This window comes from Haemaphysalis longicornis, unplaced genomic scaffold, assembly GCF_048455015.1.
Source record: "Haemaphysalis longicornis isolate Haplotype H1 unplaced genomic scaffold, Haemaphysalis longicornis Haplotype H1 scaffold_9, whole genome shotgun sequence".
In the NCBI taxonomy this organism is placed as follows: domain Eukaryota; kingdom Metazoa; phylum Arthropoda; class Arachnida; order Ixodida; family Ixodidae; genus Haemaphysalis; species Haemaphysalis longicornis.
The window spans coordinates 91,053,787-91,070,779 of record NW_027526460.1 but is presented as its reverse complement, the minus strand read 5'-3'; the positions used below and the strand labels follow the sequence as shown (position 1 = coordinate 91,070,779).

At 45.6% G+C, this 16,993-nt stretch overlaps 2 protein-coding genes across 3 annotated transcripts in view; both read left to right on the top strand.

The window, feature by feature from the left end:
- LOC144153658 (uncharacterized) overlaps nucleotides 1-16,993 on the top strand; it is a 205,784-nt gene that overhangs the window by 123,039 nt on the left and 65,752 nt on the right. The gene's annotated exons all lie outside the window — the stretch shown is intronic.
- LOC144153659 (uncharacterized) lies at nucleotides 11,829-16,577 on the top strand. The gene is made up of 4 exons (XM_077685322.1): nucleotides 11,829-12,077; nucleotides 12,958-13,234; nucleotides 16,029-16,248; nucleotides 16,477-16,577. Exons 1-4 carry the CDS (start codon nucleotides 11,986-11,988, stop codon nucleotides 16,560-16,562), a joined length of 675 nt encoding a protein of 224 aa, XP_077541448.1. The 5' UTR covers nucleotides 11,829-11,985; the 3' UTR covers nucleotides 16,563-16,577.

Here is a 16,993-nt window from a genome sequence, read left to right as displayed (position 1 = left end):
ACTTCTGGTAGCTACGCAGCGATACTTGGGCAAGCTAATATTAACGGGTATAACACATTGAGCAATCCGTAAAACCGCGTAAGTGTCCTCCAATCCCGTTATTCACTCCTTTTAGGTGTTGCGCGGTGCAAACTCGGAAAGTACTTCGCAGACTTTACACAGATCTACGGGAGAAAAGCCTAACGCTCTCGGTTCTCCAAGCGGCTTACGGCGTGAGGTACGGCGCATACGAAAAGCAAAGCCATTACTGGAGTTTTGTTTTGGGGTGGAGCCATCGTCGTGCTTCGCCCGAATACCAAGCTCTACCGAAGTCGCCTTAAGCGCAGCTTGCTTTGAGTTTTCGCTCTCGTAGCCAGCGATACTCCTGTAAACACGATGCAAGCGAAGACTGCTGCTGTTTTTTCTGGCGAAACTTCTGCGCTACCACGATAGCTCAGCTGAGTTTGTAAATTAAGAGCATGGTTCGCAAGAAAACCGGAAAGGTGAAAGCATGGAGCGTTATGTGCACACCGAAACGCCCCTTGCCCACACCGGCTGTGACCCCCGCCGCGTACACACCACGACCTGCACGCATGACTTGCGAAGGGGTGACTGGCGTCTGGGCGGCTTTGCTTTCGTGCGTGAACCGACGTAGGCCGCCGGAGGTGCAGCTTCTTGCCGCTCTCCCAAATCAAGTTGATGGCGAAATCAAAGTTACAGTTCAGAGAGCGTAGATGATGATACTATTGGGAAATTTTGTCAGGTGCCCTCAACCGCGCTGCTAGTGAAGGCGGTAGCCAAATATATGCTGCTATTTTGAGCTTAAATTTATTGGTGTAGACCAGACACACAGACGTAATTGTCCCGGTGTTCTAAAACCGCCACTGTACGCACCTACTCCTTAATTGATTCAAGAACCAACCTGCCTTCCCCGTCTTAAGAGGCGCACGTTTGATTTTGGGTATCTTAGTTCCTCAAAATAGCGCCGCAGCCGAGAACTTTAGCTTGCCGAGAAGCGTTGAGGGAAACCGTATTGCACATCTCATAATGGCCGAAAGTCATGCTTTTGATGTCCCCCAATATTTTTGGGAACCCAAAACCGGGGTTCCGCTACTCGAAATAGATATTGGAATGAGTGTGGCACATAATGATTTCTTCTTATTATGTTAATCTTTCTAAATTAGGCTAACGTAGAGAGCAGTGCCCATAAATGCAGTAATATATTGAGAGTGATAACCGATGATAGCGTTCGACGCGCTAAAAGTAGTCCTTACGTGCGGGTGGAGCACTTGCAAGTAGACTACAGTGGCCGCTGGCCAGAAAAAAAACATGCCTTTTTGAGCCTCGGTGTGTGCGTCCGTTACGCCAAAGCTTCCACACTTGCGGCTCGGGAACGTCGCGAGAAAGGGCGCGACGCGTGTCGCGCGATGAGGCTTGTTCACACCTGCAACGAGCGATGACGCGACTGCGCTTAGCCGAGCTGTAGCCTGACCTGTACGACTTCATTGGTCCTTCCGCCATTTGCACTAAAACAAAAACATGCTGCACTGGCGCGACACGAACAGGTAGAAATCCCTTTAGAACACACGCTACTAACCTGGAAGAGTGCCGCAAGTATTTCGCGTGGCGGGACGAGCCGAACATAACGAACTCAAGCAGACTATTTTCAACGTATTATTGCAGGAAGGAACACACACGCTTGCGTTCACGCCACAACACTCGCATCCCGGCCCGCCTTTGCAAAAATCCAGAAGAATGTATCACCAGGAATGGACCAAATCAGCAACAGAGCTCTGTCAAATATTGATGACAACTCCATATGTGCGCTCACGGGGTGCATGAACCATTGTTTGGAGACAGGCGCCATATCCTCAACATGAATAGAAGCCGAAGTCAGGCTTATCCCAAATCCGGGCAGAAATTCAAGCATAGAAAATCTGAGACCGATTTCTCTTACTTCATGTATTGGAAAGCTCATAGAGCATGTTGCTCTTAACAGACTACAGGGCTGCCTTGAAGAATCCCAACGCATGCCACACACAATGTTTGGTTTCCGGCCGCATAATTTAACTAAAGACATTCTCCTGCAAATTAAAGAAGATTTTCCGAGCAAAGCCAACAAGTTCACACCGAAGGCTATTTTGGCCCTCGACCTAAAGGGGGCGTTCGATAAAGTCAAGCACGAAGTCATCCTCCAAAACCTTAATAACCTTTTCTGCGGGGAGCCAATGTACGCTTATATTGGAGACTTCCTAACGGGTCGTGTGGCAGTCATTAAAGTTGGGGACATGAGTTCTCAACCCATCACGATTGGACGCAAGGGCACTCCGCAGGGGCCCGTGCTTTCCCCGATTCCCTTCAATATTGCCCTCATCAACATTCCAAGGCAACTGGACCAAATTACAGGTCTGCACCATGGAAAATATGCTGACGACATCATGATCCGGATAGGGGAAGACAAATTACAGCAGGCTGCAGGCGTTGTCCGAACCTATACCGCAAACTGTGGCCTCAAATGTTCCCCTCAGTAGTCAGAACTCCTACTGGTGCAGTAGAGACCTCGACTCAAGAACGGCACTACGACAAACATACGAAAAGAATTAAATGGGGTCCTCATCAAACCCTCACGCTCCATCAAAATACTGGGCATAATCCTTCAAGAAGATTGTTCCAACTCTCAGGCGATCCGCAAACTCGACTCTTCGATCAGTCAAATCCCCGCATGCTACGCCGTATCACAAACAAGAAGCACGGAATGAAAGAACAAGACACGATTCGCTTCGTACAAGCTTTCGTTGTATCAAGAATTGTCTGCATCGCTCCCTAGGCCATACTCAAAACTTCTGAACGCAATAAGTTGGACTCACTAATCAGGGAGGCCTACAAGCAAGCCCTCGGATTACCGATAAGCACATCGATTGAGAAATTGCTTTTGCTTGGACTCCAAAACACCATTCACGAGCACATAGAAGCCAACCTGACCACTCAGCGGCAACGACTCGCTACAACTCCAACTGGCCGTGACCTTCTGCGCCGTATCGGATATTCGGTAGTGAATTGGGGGCCTGCCATGAAAGACCTTTCAGAAGAAATCAGAGAAAACATTAGTTTCCCTCCTACCTCTAAACATGCACCCTCAGCACCATGAGGGCCTAAGAAGGGCCGGAGCCGAAAAAGTAGAGAGGACATATCTGCAAAAAAGCAGGGTGGTGTACGCAGACGCGGCAGACTACGCCCGAGAGTATGCTATGACGGCGGTGGTCACCGACACGGCGCGAACACTCACAAGCCTGACTGACACAAGCCTGGCACCAATACACTACAAGCGGAAGAAACCGCCATAGCGCTTGCCATCCCTCAAACTGAAGCCATGACAGTCATCTCAGACTCACAGGGATGATGCGGAAATTATATCAATGGACGAATTTCCAAAGCCACCCTTCCAATCCTCCAGCAAACCCTCCTAGGAGAAAGGTGACTATCGTCTGGACACCTTCCCACTCCAGTCTCCGTGGAAACCTCGTCGCTCACTCGAGTGCCCGAGAATTAGCCGGCCGGGCTCCACAACAAGATCAGCAGAGGGTTAACCAGCCGTTAGTCATGTACAGAAATATCACCTCAAGATTATAGGCTTTCCCGACAGATATACCCGCCAGGCTATAAATCCCTCACAAAATAGCAAGAAACCTCACTTAGGCAGCTACAGACCAATACTTTTCATTACCCCATCAGGCTTCACGCTATAATCCTTACAATGTATAGATCCACTTGCCCTCACTGTGGAGAGCTCTCAAACATATATCACATGGTGTGGGCTTGTCAACATAATAAAAATATAGACAGAATACGACGTCCAACTTTAGAGCAGCGGGAGTGACAGCTGGCCAGCTCTGATCCTGATCGTCAGCTTTGGCTGGTCGAGAGGGAGAAGGCGTCAGCAAGTTCTACTGGGGTCCTGGACTGAGGCCTCCACTCACAGCGCTCTTATTTGATAACAAAGTTTTCCTCCTGCTCCTGATGCACGTCGTACACGAGACAGGCAGTTAGGCGCTCTTGCTCACGCAGCGGCAAATTGCTGGCCGATACACAAGTACTCGGTAGTCTCGCACCGCCCACTTGGGACACAGTAGGGAATTCTCCCACCATATTTCAACTAGAAGTTTGGGGTGCAAGCCACGTTCACGCGCAGACGATGCAGCACTTCTTCTGTCCCTTTGTTTAGGCCGAGTGTAGAACGGAATTTGCAGAGAGGATCGGTCAATAACATGCAGAGGTGGGTATCTGCTAGTCTATAGGAAAGCCTATAGTCTGTTTTATGGAGAAATTTCAGTACAAGCTTGTAGCACTTATTGTTCTGCCCAAGCTGGTGCCTCTGGTTTCTGTACCCGGAGAAGAGCTTCTCTGAGTGCGCTGTATTGACCAGAAAGAATCCGGTGCAGCCAGGAGAGCCGGAGACTAGTGACAGCATATTTATTATGTTTAGTTATTTAAACAGCACTGACGCCCTAGCAGAAGAGGGGTTTTTGTGGTTCTGTTAGTAGCGATTTTTGCAAAGTGTTAATCTTAGTACACTGAACATTAAAGTGCACTAGCGCGTTTTCTGCATGTTCGGCTAGTTCGGCTGAGTAATCGCTTTACCTGGCCATAGATTAGGTACAAAGGCAAAAATGCTGTTTTGTGCACCTATCTCTTGGGAAAATCAAAGCGTTTTGGAATAAATTATGCTTGGAAAGGTGCCTGCACAATGACGCAACTTTGCTGTGAGACATCTACGCTTCGCTGGAATCAGTTGACCGGTGAATAAGTTTTGTAGCACTGGGGCTACAGAGGGTGTTTGTAGTGTCGTTGTTTTATGACGACCACGGATATGTTAGCGAGATGGCAGCACATCTTGATATTTCCTCTTGAGGAACAACTGCTAGGTTACAACGGTGACTATACGGGCGTATATATGAATACCATAGTTTAATATACTTGTCCTTTCCCGTATGGGGCCCGTGGTACCCAGTTTCAAAATGACCACAAATCATAAATCAAATATCAAATACTGTATGCTTGAAATGCTAGGGTTATATTGTAATATATATATACTACGATTAAACATATAAAATGGAAACACCCACAATGCCAATAGGTAAGGCTTATGCCTTGCCACTGTTTGAGCGATAATAGAACGCATTTAACGAAGAAAAACATCCGGAGAACCGGTACTTCAGCTGCTATTATTTAGGAAGTTTCCGGATTAATTCGAGTTCTTTCCTTTTTTAAACCTCCTCTTCACTGGAGTCATTCACACTAATGCTGAAAGCTAAATATAGAAGCTGCATATTTGCAAACGAAGCCTTCCGTATCCGCTGAGTTATTCTGCTCAGGGTGGGCGTGAGGATGACAGCCAAACCTTGCTCCGGGATTTCAGCTAATCTTGCCTTGATCCCTTAGCGTCGCGTGGGGACGACAGATAGGAAAGCAAACCCCTAACGAACGCTGCACCTCGGGCACAATGCCACGCCTTCGGCAAAGGCGAAGATAATCCAAACGTAAAAGAACCATACCAAGAAGCCCGCATAACTTTTCTCCACCACGTCTCACACAGCAGGCATAGCAAGCCACCGTAAAAGCAAATCTGACAGCGCACTCTGCCTTAATCATCCTGCTGTGCTTACTACCAAGGAACTTAGCGAAGGAACCATTTGCCCCTGCAGCTGTCACGGCAAGAAAGTTTTAAGGCATACTCAGCGAAGGATAAAGCCTCAGCTCTTGAAATCCCTCTCGGATGACTGTTGATAGGGCAACCAGAAGGATTCGTTCCCCTACACGCCAATAACAGCGTGCACTGGAACTACTCCCGACAAACAAAGCGCCAGTGTACGACTGGCTGGATGGGTAGGCATGGCACAAAGTGCATGAAGAAGACATAAAAACACGATAAAAAAATGCATCGAATGGAGGGGAGCACATTTTTGTCTACCGGACGTCGGATGGTTTCTTCTGGGTGTTACTTGTGATGGTGGTGGGTGCTTAAGGCAAGAGCCTCAAGTACTCTAATGCGTTAAAAGGCGGCGTTGTGGTTTTGTTGTACTTGTTGTCGTCACTGTGGCCCTGTGCAAAAAATGGGCGCCGCTGTGAGAAGCAAAAAAAAAAAAAAAAACAGGCGTTTTTAGCGGAAAAACGCAAGATATGTTCAAAAATTTTCAATTTCGCGCTGAAGTGACGTCACAGTGACGTCACAGAAAAATCATCGGAAAGTGTATGGGGAGTCCAGCCCAGCGTCCCCGGTGCACGTTTGTCAAGCCAAGCATACCCACTTAGGGAGATTGGCCAAGATTGGCCAAAAAGGATCTCCAGCGTTCGCCGTTATCGTGGAAACATGTGCTCGGAACGGGAAAGACTCCAGCGTTCGTCTTAATCATGACAACACTTCATCGAAACCTCCAAGGTGATGTCCAATGATTATCACTTAAAAAAACGGCGTCATGCAGTAAATTGTTGTAAGCCCCTTTTATATCAAGAAATGTCGTTTCAAATCGCGCGCCATCAGCCACAAAGGGTTCGCACAACATCCGACAGATGGCGACGAGTGTACTGGCCAGAAGGAAGACGCAGTGAAACATCCCCCTCGCGAGAGGCACGATCAAATGAAGAGCATTTCCGGGGGCGCCCGACGTTAAGTAGTTTACGTTAAGTTAATGTTGTTGCACATGTGGCAACTGCTGACGAGAAAGCGCTCGTCAGCAGTAATTTGAATGAGTCAACGATATAAGGCGCGTTAGTAGCGTCCCATTCTGTGTCGGCTTTGTGGCGCAGTGGGTAAAGCACCATATACATTGCGTTCCGCCCGCGGGGTCGAGGGATCGATACCAGGCGCCGGATAGTATTTCTTTTATATATAGTAGGGACAACGACGGTGCGGACTACGGACGTCAACGCGGGTGACATCGTGAGTTACTGAAATGCTCTGCATTTAAAACACATTTTATTTCGTATGGGTATTGAAGCTAAGTTGTCAGAGTAGGGGTCAAGTGCATCACTTCGGCGCTAAATCAGCGCGTTGCCAGCGGGGAAACAAGAGTACGCGTAGTGCGTGCGTCGCTGACGTCCCATCACGTGACAGATGAATATTACGGCACGTGAGTAGGGCAGATGCACGCGGGCTTTGGAGAACTACAATCCTGGGGAAGGTGGCTCGTGGAGTGTCAGCGAACCGCGCGTAAAATTAACTCGGGTTAGCGGACGAAGAAACGAAAGTGAACGGACGCAAATACGATGTTATAGTATAGAAGTATTTGAGAAGTGCTGCCACTCCTAAAAAAATATCTGGACGCCAGCGCCCAATTTCTCAGTGATCTGTAGCTACAAAATGAAGTGCCCGACTGACGGACGGAATGACTGATTCATCAATGCCCAGCCAAAACTGGTGGACCGAGACACAAGGAACATCGGGAGTACATTTCTATAACGGCGTAGGAATTCGCACAGGTGGGATTTTCCAAATTTATGCCCGTAACGGAGGAAAAGGGAGGCAATGTGTTTTCGTAAGTTCGCGATTATTTCGCTCACCCGTGAAGATATCGAAGTTCTTTTTGCTGATATCCGTACCCCATAAGAATCTCTAAATATTAATTTTACGGTTCTGCCTAACCAACCCTAATGGCGAGAATCTGCATTTCGGAGCACATTGGGTGTTTTTATAAAGGCTCCCTGTGAAATGTTTCATTACTTGGTACATCCAAGTGGTTATTGCTGACACATTAGACTCATACAAATGCACAAAGCCAATTTTGAGGATTTCGCCCTGCGACGCAGCTAAACGTGCGAGGAGGATTTTTTAAAATTATACCACGGCCGGACTTAAAAGGCCCAAGAGGTGATGTAAACTTCCAGCCAAACTGCTGGCTGTACAAACTTCGCATTGACAAGCCCATTTCTGTTAATGTCAAAGGCCTCAATATGGCTGACTTTTTACAAAATTGCCCCACTAAGGGAGAGAAAATGCCTCAAAACTGTTCCACGTGGTTTTTTTTTATTTTGTCGAAGGCCCGTTGAGATGTCGAACAAGTTTTTGTTGATATTAGTAACCGATACAACGGTCTAAAAACTGTTTTACAAGATTTTTAGAACATCCATGTAATAAGGAGAATCGTGATTTTAGAAAAATAACCATTTTTTAAACGACTGTCTCGATGACTATTGAGCCCATTGATATATCACATTAATTTTTGCTTATAAGCGCTACCCAGAAAATATTACTACCCATAAACCAATTTGAGGTTTTTGTACCAACAGACGTAATAAGAGGGCAGTGGCATTTTTTTTAATTACACCAAATTGGAATTGGAATCCAGTTCAATTTTCCCGCGTAGCGTAGCGCGTGTCATCTGTTGGCTATGTCTGCAACCACATGCCTCCCATAGGATCCCTTGTTATTTATTGTAAAACTGTGACTAACGGGCATCCTTCACACCTAGCAGATAATACTTTGCATGAGTAAGTAGTCCCTTCAGAACCCCATCTTGGTACAGATTGTTTCGAAGTAGTGCGAATAAAGCCGGTATTCGAGCCGTTTCCCATAACCGTACGCCTCCGGTAGGAGCCCGTGTATTGAGAGTACGCAGGAGTTCCTAATTCTGTATAGCTGCTCGGCGAACTCTATGATTAGGAAAAAGAAGAGATACCTCAACACGTGTTTTTCCGATCAGGGTAATCAGTACAGTGGGCCACCCAGGTATCTTCGCGTACTACCGGTAGCGCCATACGTATTGATCTTTGGCGACGTTCGGTACTTCGTCGCACCACTTTGCCATGAAAACGCCATACCAAGCAGTGCCTCCCTGACAGGATTGCGGACAGACGTCAGCGGTTTCCTCGGGGTGACAGGCCGCCTAATGGCATTACAATGGGATCGAATCCTCTCCACGGGACGCGGCAGGCTAGAATGGCGGGAAAAGATCGCTCATGGCCTCCGACGTATCTCATCATATTGACACACACAGCAGGCTTGTAAGCTCATCTTAACGCGCACTTCCTGCTCTCAGCTTGCTTCGAACTGTCAGCTATAAATAAACTCTCCGGTATCACCCGATCACACAAAAATGTTCCCGCGTGTGCTGCAAAAACACATATAATGCCTTATTTCTTAAAAACAGTGCCGTTGGTGCTTTTGAATGGGCCTTTAGTACGGCCAAGGTCACCATTAGAATGAACGTTGCAGGGGCGTACCCTTACAAAAATGGGTTCTGAATTTCTGTTGACGTTTCATTGAGTTCTCATTGATTCAACGGAAAATCAACAGAAACTCAATGTTCATTGAGTTTACACATTGAGAACACAACGGAATTTTCGTTGTGGTCCGCACAATGATTTTTCTATTGTGGAGTTCTTGTTGACTTTTTGTTGTATTTTCAGTGACTCATGGTGATTATTTGTGAAACTCAATGTTCATTGAGTTTACACATTGAGAACACAACGGAATTTTCGTTGTGGTCCGCACAATGATTTTTCTATTGTGGAGTTCTTGTTGACTTTTTGTTGTATTTTCAGTGACTCATGGTGATTATTTGTGAAACTCAATGTTCATTGAGTTTACACATTGAGAACACAACGGAATTTTTGTTGTGGTCCGCACAATGATTTTTCTATTGTGGAGTTCTTGTTGACTTTTTGTTGTATTTTCAGTGACTCATGGTGATTATTTGTGGGCAAGTCATCAGCAACTGATGCCAAATACTATCTGCATGCTTCTTCGACATGGACAGCCACGTGCACTAAAACTTTAATACCCACTGTCCTGGATGTATGAGCCTAATTAGGCAGCATCTTAGCATATTTTTGTGCAGTGTGAGTGTATTAAATAAGTTGCATTTTTCAAGGAAGTTGCATTTTGTACAGGTAGCCAGCTTTCACAATGCAACTCTCAGCGCTTTCTTGTACATATGGCAACATATCCATACGACATGCATGATATCATAACGATTTCGAGATGTCTTCAATATCACAAAGATTTCAACGAAAATCACATAACTTTTACGGCATGTTGTCGACACCTTATGAATTCAACGACATTTCGTTGTCCTCAACATCATGAAGGTCCAATATCGCAAAGATTTCAACGACTTGTCGAATAAGTATAACGACATGTCTTTAATGATAAGGACTTCTACTAGATGTCGATATACTGCAAGATTATAAAGGTCTGATATCGTAAAGAGTCAAACAACATGTCGAAGATCAACAACATGTTCATGATATAAAGATTTCAACGATGAGTCCTAGACGTTCTGCAACATGTCTTCAAGGTATTCTTACAACATGTCACATATCGCACAAATCAGCGCGTCATGTCTGATGCTTTGTGTAACATCTCGCAGACAATATATGTTCTGCCTTGTCAGCATTGGAAGCATACAAAGTACAAGATACAGCACAAGGTAAAGTACAGTACAAACTCTGATAACTTGCACTTTCAGTGTGATCGAACAAAATTCAAATTCTTGTTTATACTGTTGTTTTATCAATGTTTCTAGAGTGCATATTTCAATTTCAGCCATTCAGTTAACCCATAAAATTCACTTGTCCATACTACAAAATATCCGCTGCTTCACCATTAGCTAAAAATTTGTCTCCAGATATCATTAAACAGCAGCGTCTATATCTGGTATAGACGCTAGACGAAAACGTTTGCGTTCTGATTTTTCCCTTCTAGACGGACGATAGCATAACGACAACGATGTCAAGATATGCTTTGACTCATACCACGGCAAGCACAATCGTTTGTTGCTGAAGCCTCGGTTGCTCTTCGTCAACAACAAACTGAATCGGCCGGACAGTTTTTTTCGATTGCGTGTTTCCATTTCTGCGCAGGCCGGCGGGGGCGGCCCATGTTACATCTTTTTCGCTCGTCGCTGCCGCCCACAGTACCTAGTTTTGCTGCACTTATTACGTCGCCGCCACCACATGCTTCGGTCTCTTTAATATTGCCTTGCATTATCCCCAACTTGTTACAAACTCAGAGGTTTTCGCTGCTGTATGCGCCTGACATGCCAGGAGTGACATCGCTTGTAGTTTTAGCGCGATGTTGCTTGTCTGCAAGATCGGTGCGTGACAAACAAGCGTTACCAACGCCACAACGGCCACAATTCCAACGGCGCATGCCATTTCCTTCGTGGCTACCGTGGCTTGCGAAGAAAAGATCGCGGGTGACCCAGGGTGACCTGCGATAGCTTTGCTTGAGTCAAATAAGGGAGCTCCGGCTCAATCGCTCGGAGTACTAACAATGTGACCTCGTCTGCAAGATCGGTGCGTGAGAAACAAGCGTTAGAACTGCCAGAATTCCAAAAATGCAGCATTGACTAGACACAAACGACAATTTTCATTGCCGGCTTACGTAGTTATACAATCATTTTAGACATTCGCTGAAGTTCCTGTGTATGGCCGAGTGGTTACGTTTTCGATTACTGTTTTGAGGGTCCGTAGTTCGAATCCTCGTCGGATGTTTTTTTTTTTTTTTTTTATGAAGGTTTTATTACCTCTTCTTTTTTAAAACCATAGTAAGCGCCTGTTCCTTGCTTTCAATCACACCGACGTTTGCCACCCTCTTCCTAAACCCAAAGTAGTTCGTTTTCTCGCACCTCCTCTGTAGAGAAACCCGCCCTGAAAACAAAACCAAAACTAACTTTAAAACCTTTACAATTTAAGTATATATGTCAGTTAGTTTACTGTTATTCGCTTTTGCGTTTAAAAACCTCAAATTTAAGTTATAAACACTTTTAATACTTTAAAAGCAGGAAGTTAATTACCAATAACACAATTTTCGTCAAACACAGAAATGCCGCTATTGCAGTCTGGCAACTATCACTCCCTTTTTGTGTGTTTGTTTATGGAGTTGGTTTTGTGCGGAGTGGTAGCTGGGGCGATTTGTTCAGTTTTATCTATTTCAAGCTTAAATCATAGTTATAAAAGCTTTATAGGGTGACGATCATCGCCTCAACGATCATCGCGCGTCAAAGGTGGATGACATTGCGTCCGAACAAAGTGTCGGTGTCCTTGAAGGGCAAGACGAGCGTGAAGAAGGATTTTAGGCGGGAAACGTCGTTTCTGCTGGGGTGAGTACGCATTTTTTTGTTTTTCTGTTCTTGTTCGGAACGAGTTCTGGTGCTTATGGGTCAGTTATTCGGTAGACCCCCATCTCATTTGCTCTCAGAGCCTATGCGATATAGCATACTTGTTTGGCGCCTTGGATTTACCAGTCTACCGTTTCCGCAGCCGTCAGCATCAATTTACGCTGAAGCTAGACCTTTGTTGCGATGCTCGCGCTGTAGAACGCGGCAGCTAATTATTTGACATCACGCAAGGCTCTTAAACACCGGGGCGTTTGTTTGTTATGTGTCTCTCAAACAGTGCCTTTGCGGCGACTGTTAATTCCGTGCAGTGCGCTTCGCAGCTATTACGCTCGCGAGACCGGCTGCCGCCGTCGCGACCCGTCTCGTGGTCTTCGGGCCGCGATATGCGTCGTGGTATGCGTGCCGTACTCGTGAAGCTCACATTCACATACGTGGAAATTGAAGGTGAAATGCGCGCGCGTGGTCTCGCAGGGGCGCCTGCCCACTCAACTCTATTTATATTGGAGAATCGAACTTGCAAAGGCAAGCTAGGCATTGAAATGGAGGAGCCTCAACTAGTACACACCAGTTCCGATTGAAAGCTAGCGATGCATATGGGCTGCTAGCAAGCGTTCCATGCAAATTAGCATAGCAGTGAGCTTTGCATATATCAGGCATACCCCACTCACAGAACCTGCGTGCCTAATAAATACATTACTCTGACCTAAATTTCAGTTTGGGTGTTGCGGGAATGTTCTTATTAGGGCCTTGGAGGTTACTCATTAACGATTAATAATCTGCTTAATGTAAGCATTCGTGGTTTGTGTGTGCTTTTCTTGTATTTCATCAAGTGCCACCACACTCACAGATTATGCACTTTCAGGTGCTGCTGCTGGCTGTCCGGGTTGGCTGGCTGGCTTTCAGTCCAGTTTCAAAGGCTTTGCCAGGGCCCTCCGTGGCCAACTGACACTGCACCTGCTGTACCCAAGTACTGCCTGGCCTTTCCTTGGTGCTGGGTACGCTTTGCCGCCAGGAATAGTCAATCCTTCATCCATCATCTGGCCGCTTGGACCACCCGTTCAGAAGCCAGCGCATTTGCTCAACGCATCAGTCCAGGCACCGCTGCCACATCAGTGCACCCACTGATTATGTACTTTCAGGTTAGTTATTTCATGTTGGAACCTGTCATAATGTATACCTGTTAGCAGTGCTCTAGCCCCTGGTTATTTGAAAGTTTCATGAAGCAGTGTTGTGCATTTTGAGTGTGTCATTGCTTAGCAGGGATATTGAAGCGAATCTGGGGCCAATGGCTAAACTGCAAGAATAGAAATTGAACTGACTTTGAAGCAAGTATCCGTATGTAATCAAGCCAAGCAAACATTTAGGATTTTCGATATTGTTTTGAATTTGCAATACAGACTGGTGTGGAGCTACTTTCCATTTTAAGTAAGCTTACAATATTATCTACTTCAGATCATACTGTTATTAATCACACTATACCGAAAAGTACATACCGCAGTCTGTAGATTTTGTCGGCACTTTTTTCGCAGTCTCTCATGACAGGCACTATTCTCAGTGATTGGAGGATAGCCGAGGTAGCACCAGTCTTTAAATCAGGGACGGTACTTCACCATTAAATTTTCCTAACAAGCACCATACGCAGGGAACATTTCATCCACTCTCAAGTTGCTAATTATTTATAATATCACATTCGAATATCAGCACGGTTTTCACAAGGGTTACTTGAGAATTTTTCGCGTACCCAAGCTGCAGCATAAGTGTCTGATTGATTTTCGATGGCTTCCCGTCGATGAAACGGACCAAACATACCTCCAAAGAACAGAAACGTGCGATAAGGATTGAGCATGAGGGTGATTAAACAGCGCTTCCAAAAGCAGCGTACCACCGGGCTCATTCTGGCAAATTTGCCAGGCTCTAAGTCTGCGATTTAGCGCAACGACCCATTTACGGTGACACTCAAGCGACGCAGGAAATTTGTGCAGCCAATAGACTCCGCACATGCAGACACTTGTTTTGTCATGGTGCACTTCGCACGGTTCTTGCATGAGCACTTTGTGCTTACGCTGATTGTTGGTGCAGCCAGTAACGACGTAATCACGCCTGCCCGGACAAGTAGCTTCTGAACATCGCCAAGTAAAAGGCAATGATGGCAATTTTCCCAGAATTCCGAAAATAAACATCAATTGAGGATAAAAAGGTCAGGCGTCCTGCTGGCAGGACTTTGTCCTCACAGGCAATGCCTGTCAGGACAAAGTGGTGTGGACTGGCCCGCCACCTTAGTGGGTTAGGAACAGAATTGATGGGCGAACGGGACACCTCTTGGAAGAATTAAACGTTCTCCTTAGGCACTGCTAAACTTGTTGCTGCTGAAATGCCAAATAAATGACACCGATTTTCGATGCCGTTCGGTGCGTCTGATATTCACGCATGGCACGGAGCAACAGCGTGGGACTCAGCGTCGTCTGCTCGCCCCGCAGTCCGAAAGAATTGGTGGCGCCCAGTGCAGGATGGAAATTGTTGTCTATCATGTCTGCTATAAAATATGCCCATGTGGTTGAGATTTCGGCGCATGTAAAGATGCGCAGGTTGTCAAAATTAATACGGAGCCCTCTACTATGGCTCACCTCACAGTCTGTGTAGCGTTGGTGCATTAAACCCGAGAATCAATCAATTATAATTTATGCTTCATCTACATTGAAAAGAAAACACTTGAAAATCTTTGTCCCCCAGGTAGAATCTCTGTCACCGCCACTGTATGTAATTTTATTGCACTCTTACCTCGCAGTCGTTTCCACCCAGATCCTGTGCATAATCGCTCAGCATTGGAAGCTCAGGCGGAGGATGGTCATGCGCTCAACATACCAGAACACTGTCACTAGAGCACCTCTCAAACTCTCGTACTCCTCAAGAAGTGCGCAGCATGCCTGGGGGGGCACAGTAAAAACAGTGCCTCTTATCACACGCCACCACCACATGAAATATCGTTGCAGCTTTAAGTGCATAAATTTTCCTAATTCGAACTACAGTCATTTGAAGCAATGAAAAAAAAATAAGGCAATCAGCGCGCGGAGATGACACAGACAGTGCAAAATTACCTTATCTGAGCCGCTGTCCGCACCTGTCCAATTGTCACGCTGTGCTAGCATTCATCGTGCAGCCTGCTTCGTGTCTGTGGTTGTAGGAGGCGTGAACAGCGCAGTGCGGAATTTCGAACCAAAAACAATGCTGGGTATCCCTTACGACAAGGCATTCGCAAACCCACAATCCTGCAGAAAGAACACCAGCCACACAAAAAGTTCCTGCTAGCACCACGCCGCAAACCACATTTCGCGTATGACCCTCGTGCACTGCTAGCCAATGAAAAAATGAAGGAGCAAATTGGCCTAGTTGTAACTAGGGTTCACTCTTTTCAATTTAAATAATTTAAAAAATCAATAACAGTCTGCTCATTTTATTTTGCTGAATCGGGTGCTAAAAAAAGGTCAGTTTTTTATGGATAGTTGCATGAGTCAGGGCAAGGCATCGTACTGCCTACTTTGTGTGCATTACAGCCATCTGACTATTTTAGCCACATAACCTTTCATCCAGATTGACCTAACAGCACCCAAATGGTTTTTTTGGCCTTTCTACCACAAAGCAATACACCCACGGTGTACTGCAGTGGGCACTTGGCAAACACTTTAATGAATTCTTGAAACGCTTGTTTAAACAAGCCGAAAGCATGTTGAGGTATGCATGTTCACCCATAAAAACTAAAAATATACATTTAAATTAAATCTATTCGAAAAGAATTTTTAGTGGATCAATGCCAAAATCTGTAAATGAATTACCGTAATATTCTGAGAAATTGTTCATGGGTACTCAAACTCTTCATTGTCTCGATCCTGGAGTTCATGTTGGTTCAACTGTTTCGGTTTTATTTTCTGCTCGCAGGTTGACATTGGGGGCGGTGTGCTAATTGAGAAGGGGTACCTGGATCAGCTGGTGCATGCGTGTGCGAGTGGCCCTGGCAAATTTGCCAGGGCTCTTTTGCGCCATGTCTTCACTCCGGAGGAGCTCAAGGGGAAAACTCTCTTTGGAGGGAAAGGCAAAGCCCAGGGCGACACTCCTACAAAGCCAGGGTTGGACCCCGTGCGGGTGAAGGCTGTGGTCGGTGAGTGCACATGATTTGCATTTAGAGTGCCAAGAACAAAGCTGTCATCTTTGTCAACTTGTAGCTAATCACCCGTTTTTCTTCATGTGCACAGTGAGATCAGTGCATCCCATTTATGCTTTTTGGGAAAGTGTCTATTTTTGCACACTTTTATTACTAATTCTGAGAACTTGCTGAACACGTTTTCATTTTTTATAGTAAATCATAAATTCATTCTATCTCTTGCAGGCTACACGGGCCAGAAGTTTCCAGGTGTGAGCGCCGGTTACATAAAAAATAACCTATCATCGCTTTTGAATCGGGAAATAAAGTAAAAAGTGCACGCTGAACACCTTGTTTTTCTTTTTGCATGTCTGCATGAGGCAGAATTTTTAGTCACATGACATGCACTACTGCCACACCATAAACTCGTGTATTGGTGGTGCGATAAAATGTAGATTCTTGTTCAACCTACAATGATCGCAAAAACCTTTGAAAGAAATCGCAGCAGAAACACATTGAGCATTCGTGTAAAACTCAACAACATATCAACAGAAACGCATGGGGCACTCGTAAAAATCTCAACAAAATATCAACAGAAACGCATGCGGCACTCGTAAAAATCTCAACAAAATATCAACAGAAACACATTGGGCACTCATAAAAACCTCGACAAAATATCAATACGAAATTCAGTGGAGACTCAACGGAAAGGCAACAGAAACTCAATGGGAATTCGACGTAAGAAATTCAACGGAAAATCAAT

Bases quoted from the DNA above. Each gene is read 5' to 3' on its own strand.
- LOC144153659 (XM_077685322.1), top strand. From the start codon at position 11,986: ATGACATTGCGTCCGAACAAAGTGTCGGTGTCCTTGAAGGGCAAGACG. The intron at 13,235-16,028 runs GTTAGTTATTTC...TTCTGCTCGCAG, and splicing joins CACTGATTATGTACTTTCAG to GTTGACATTGGGGGCGGTGT. The intron at 16,249-16,476 runs GTGAGTGCACAT...TATCTCTTGCAG, and splicing joins GCGGGTGAAGGCTGTGGTCG to GCTACACGGGCCAGAAGTTT.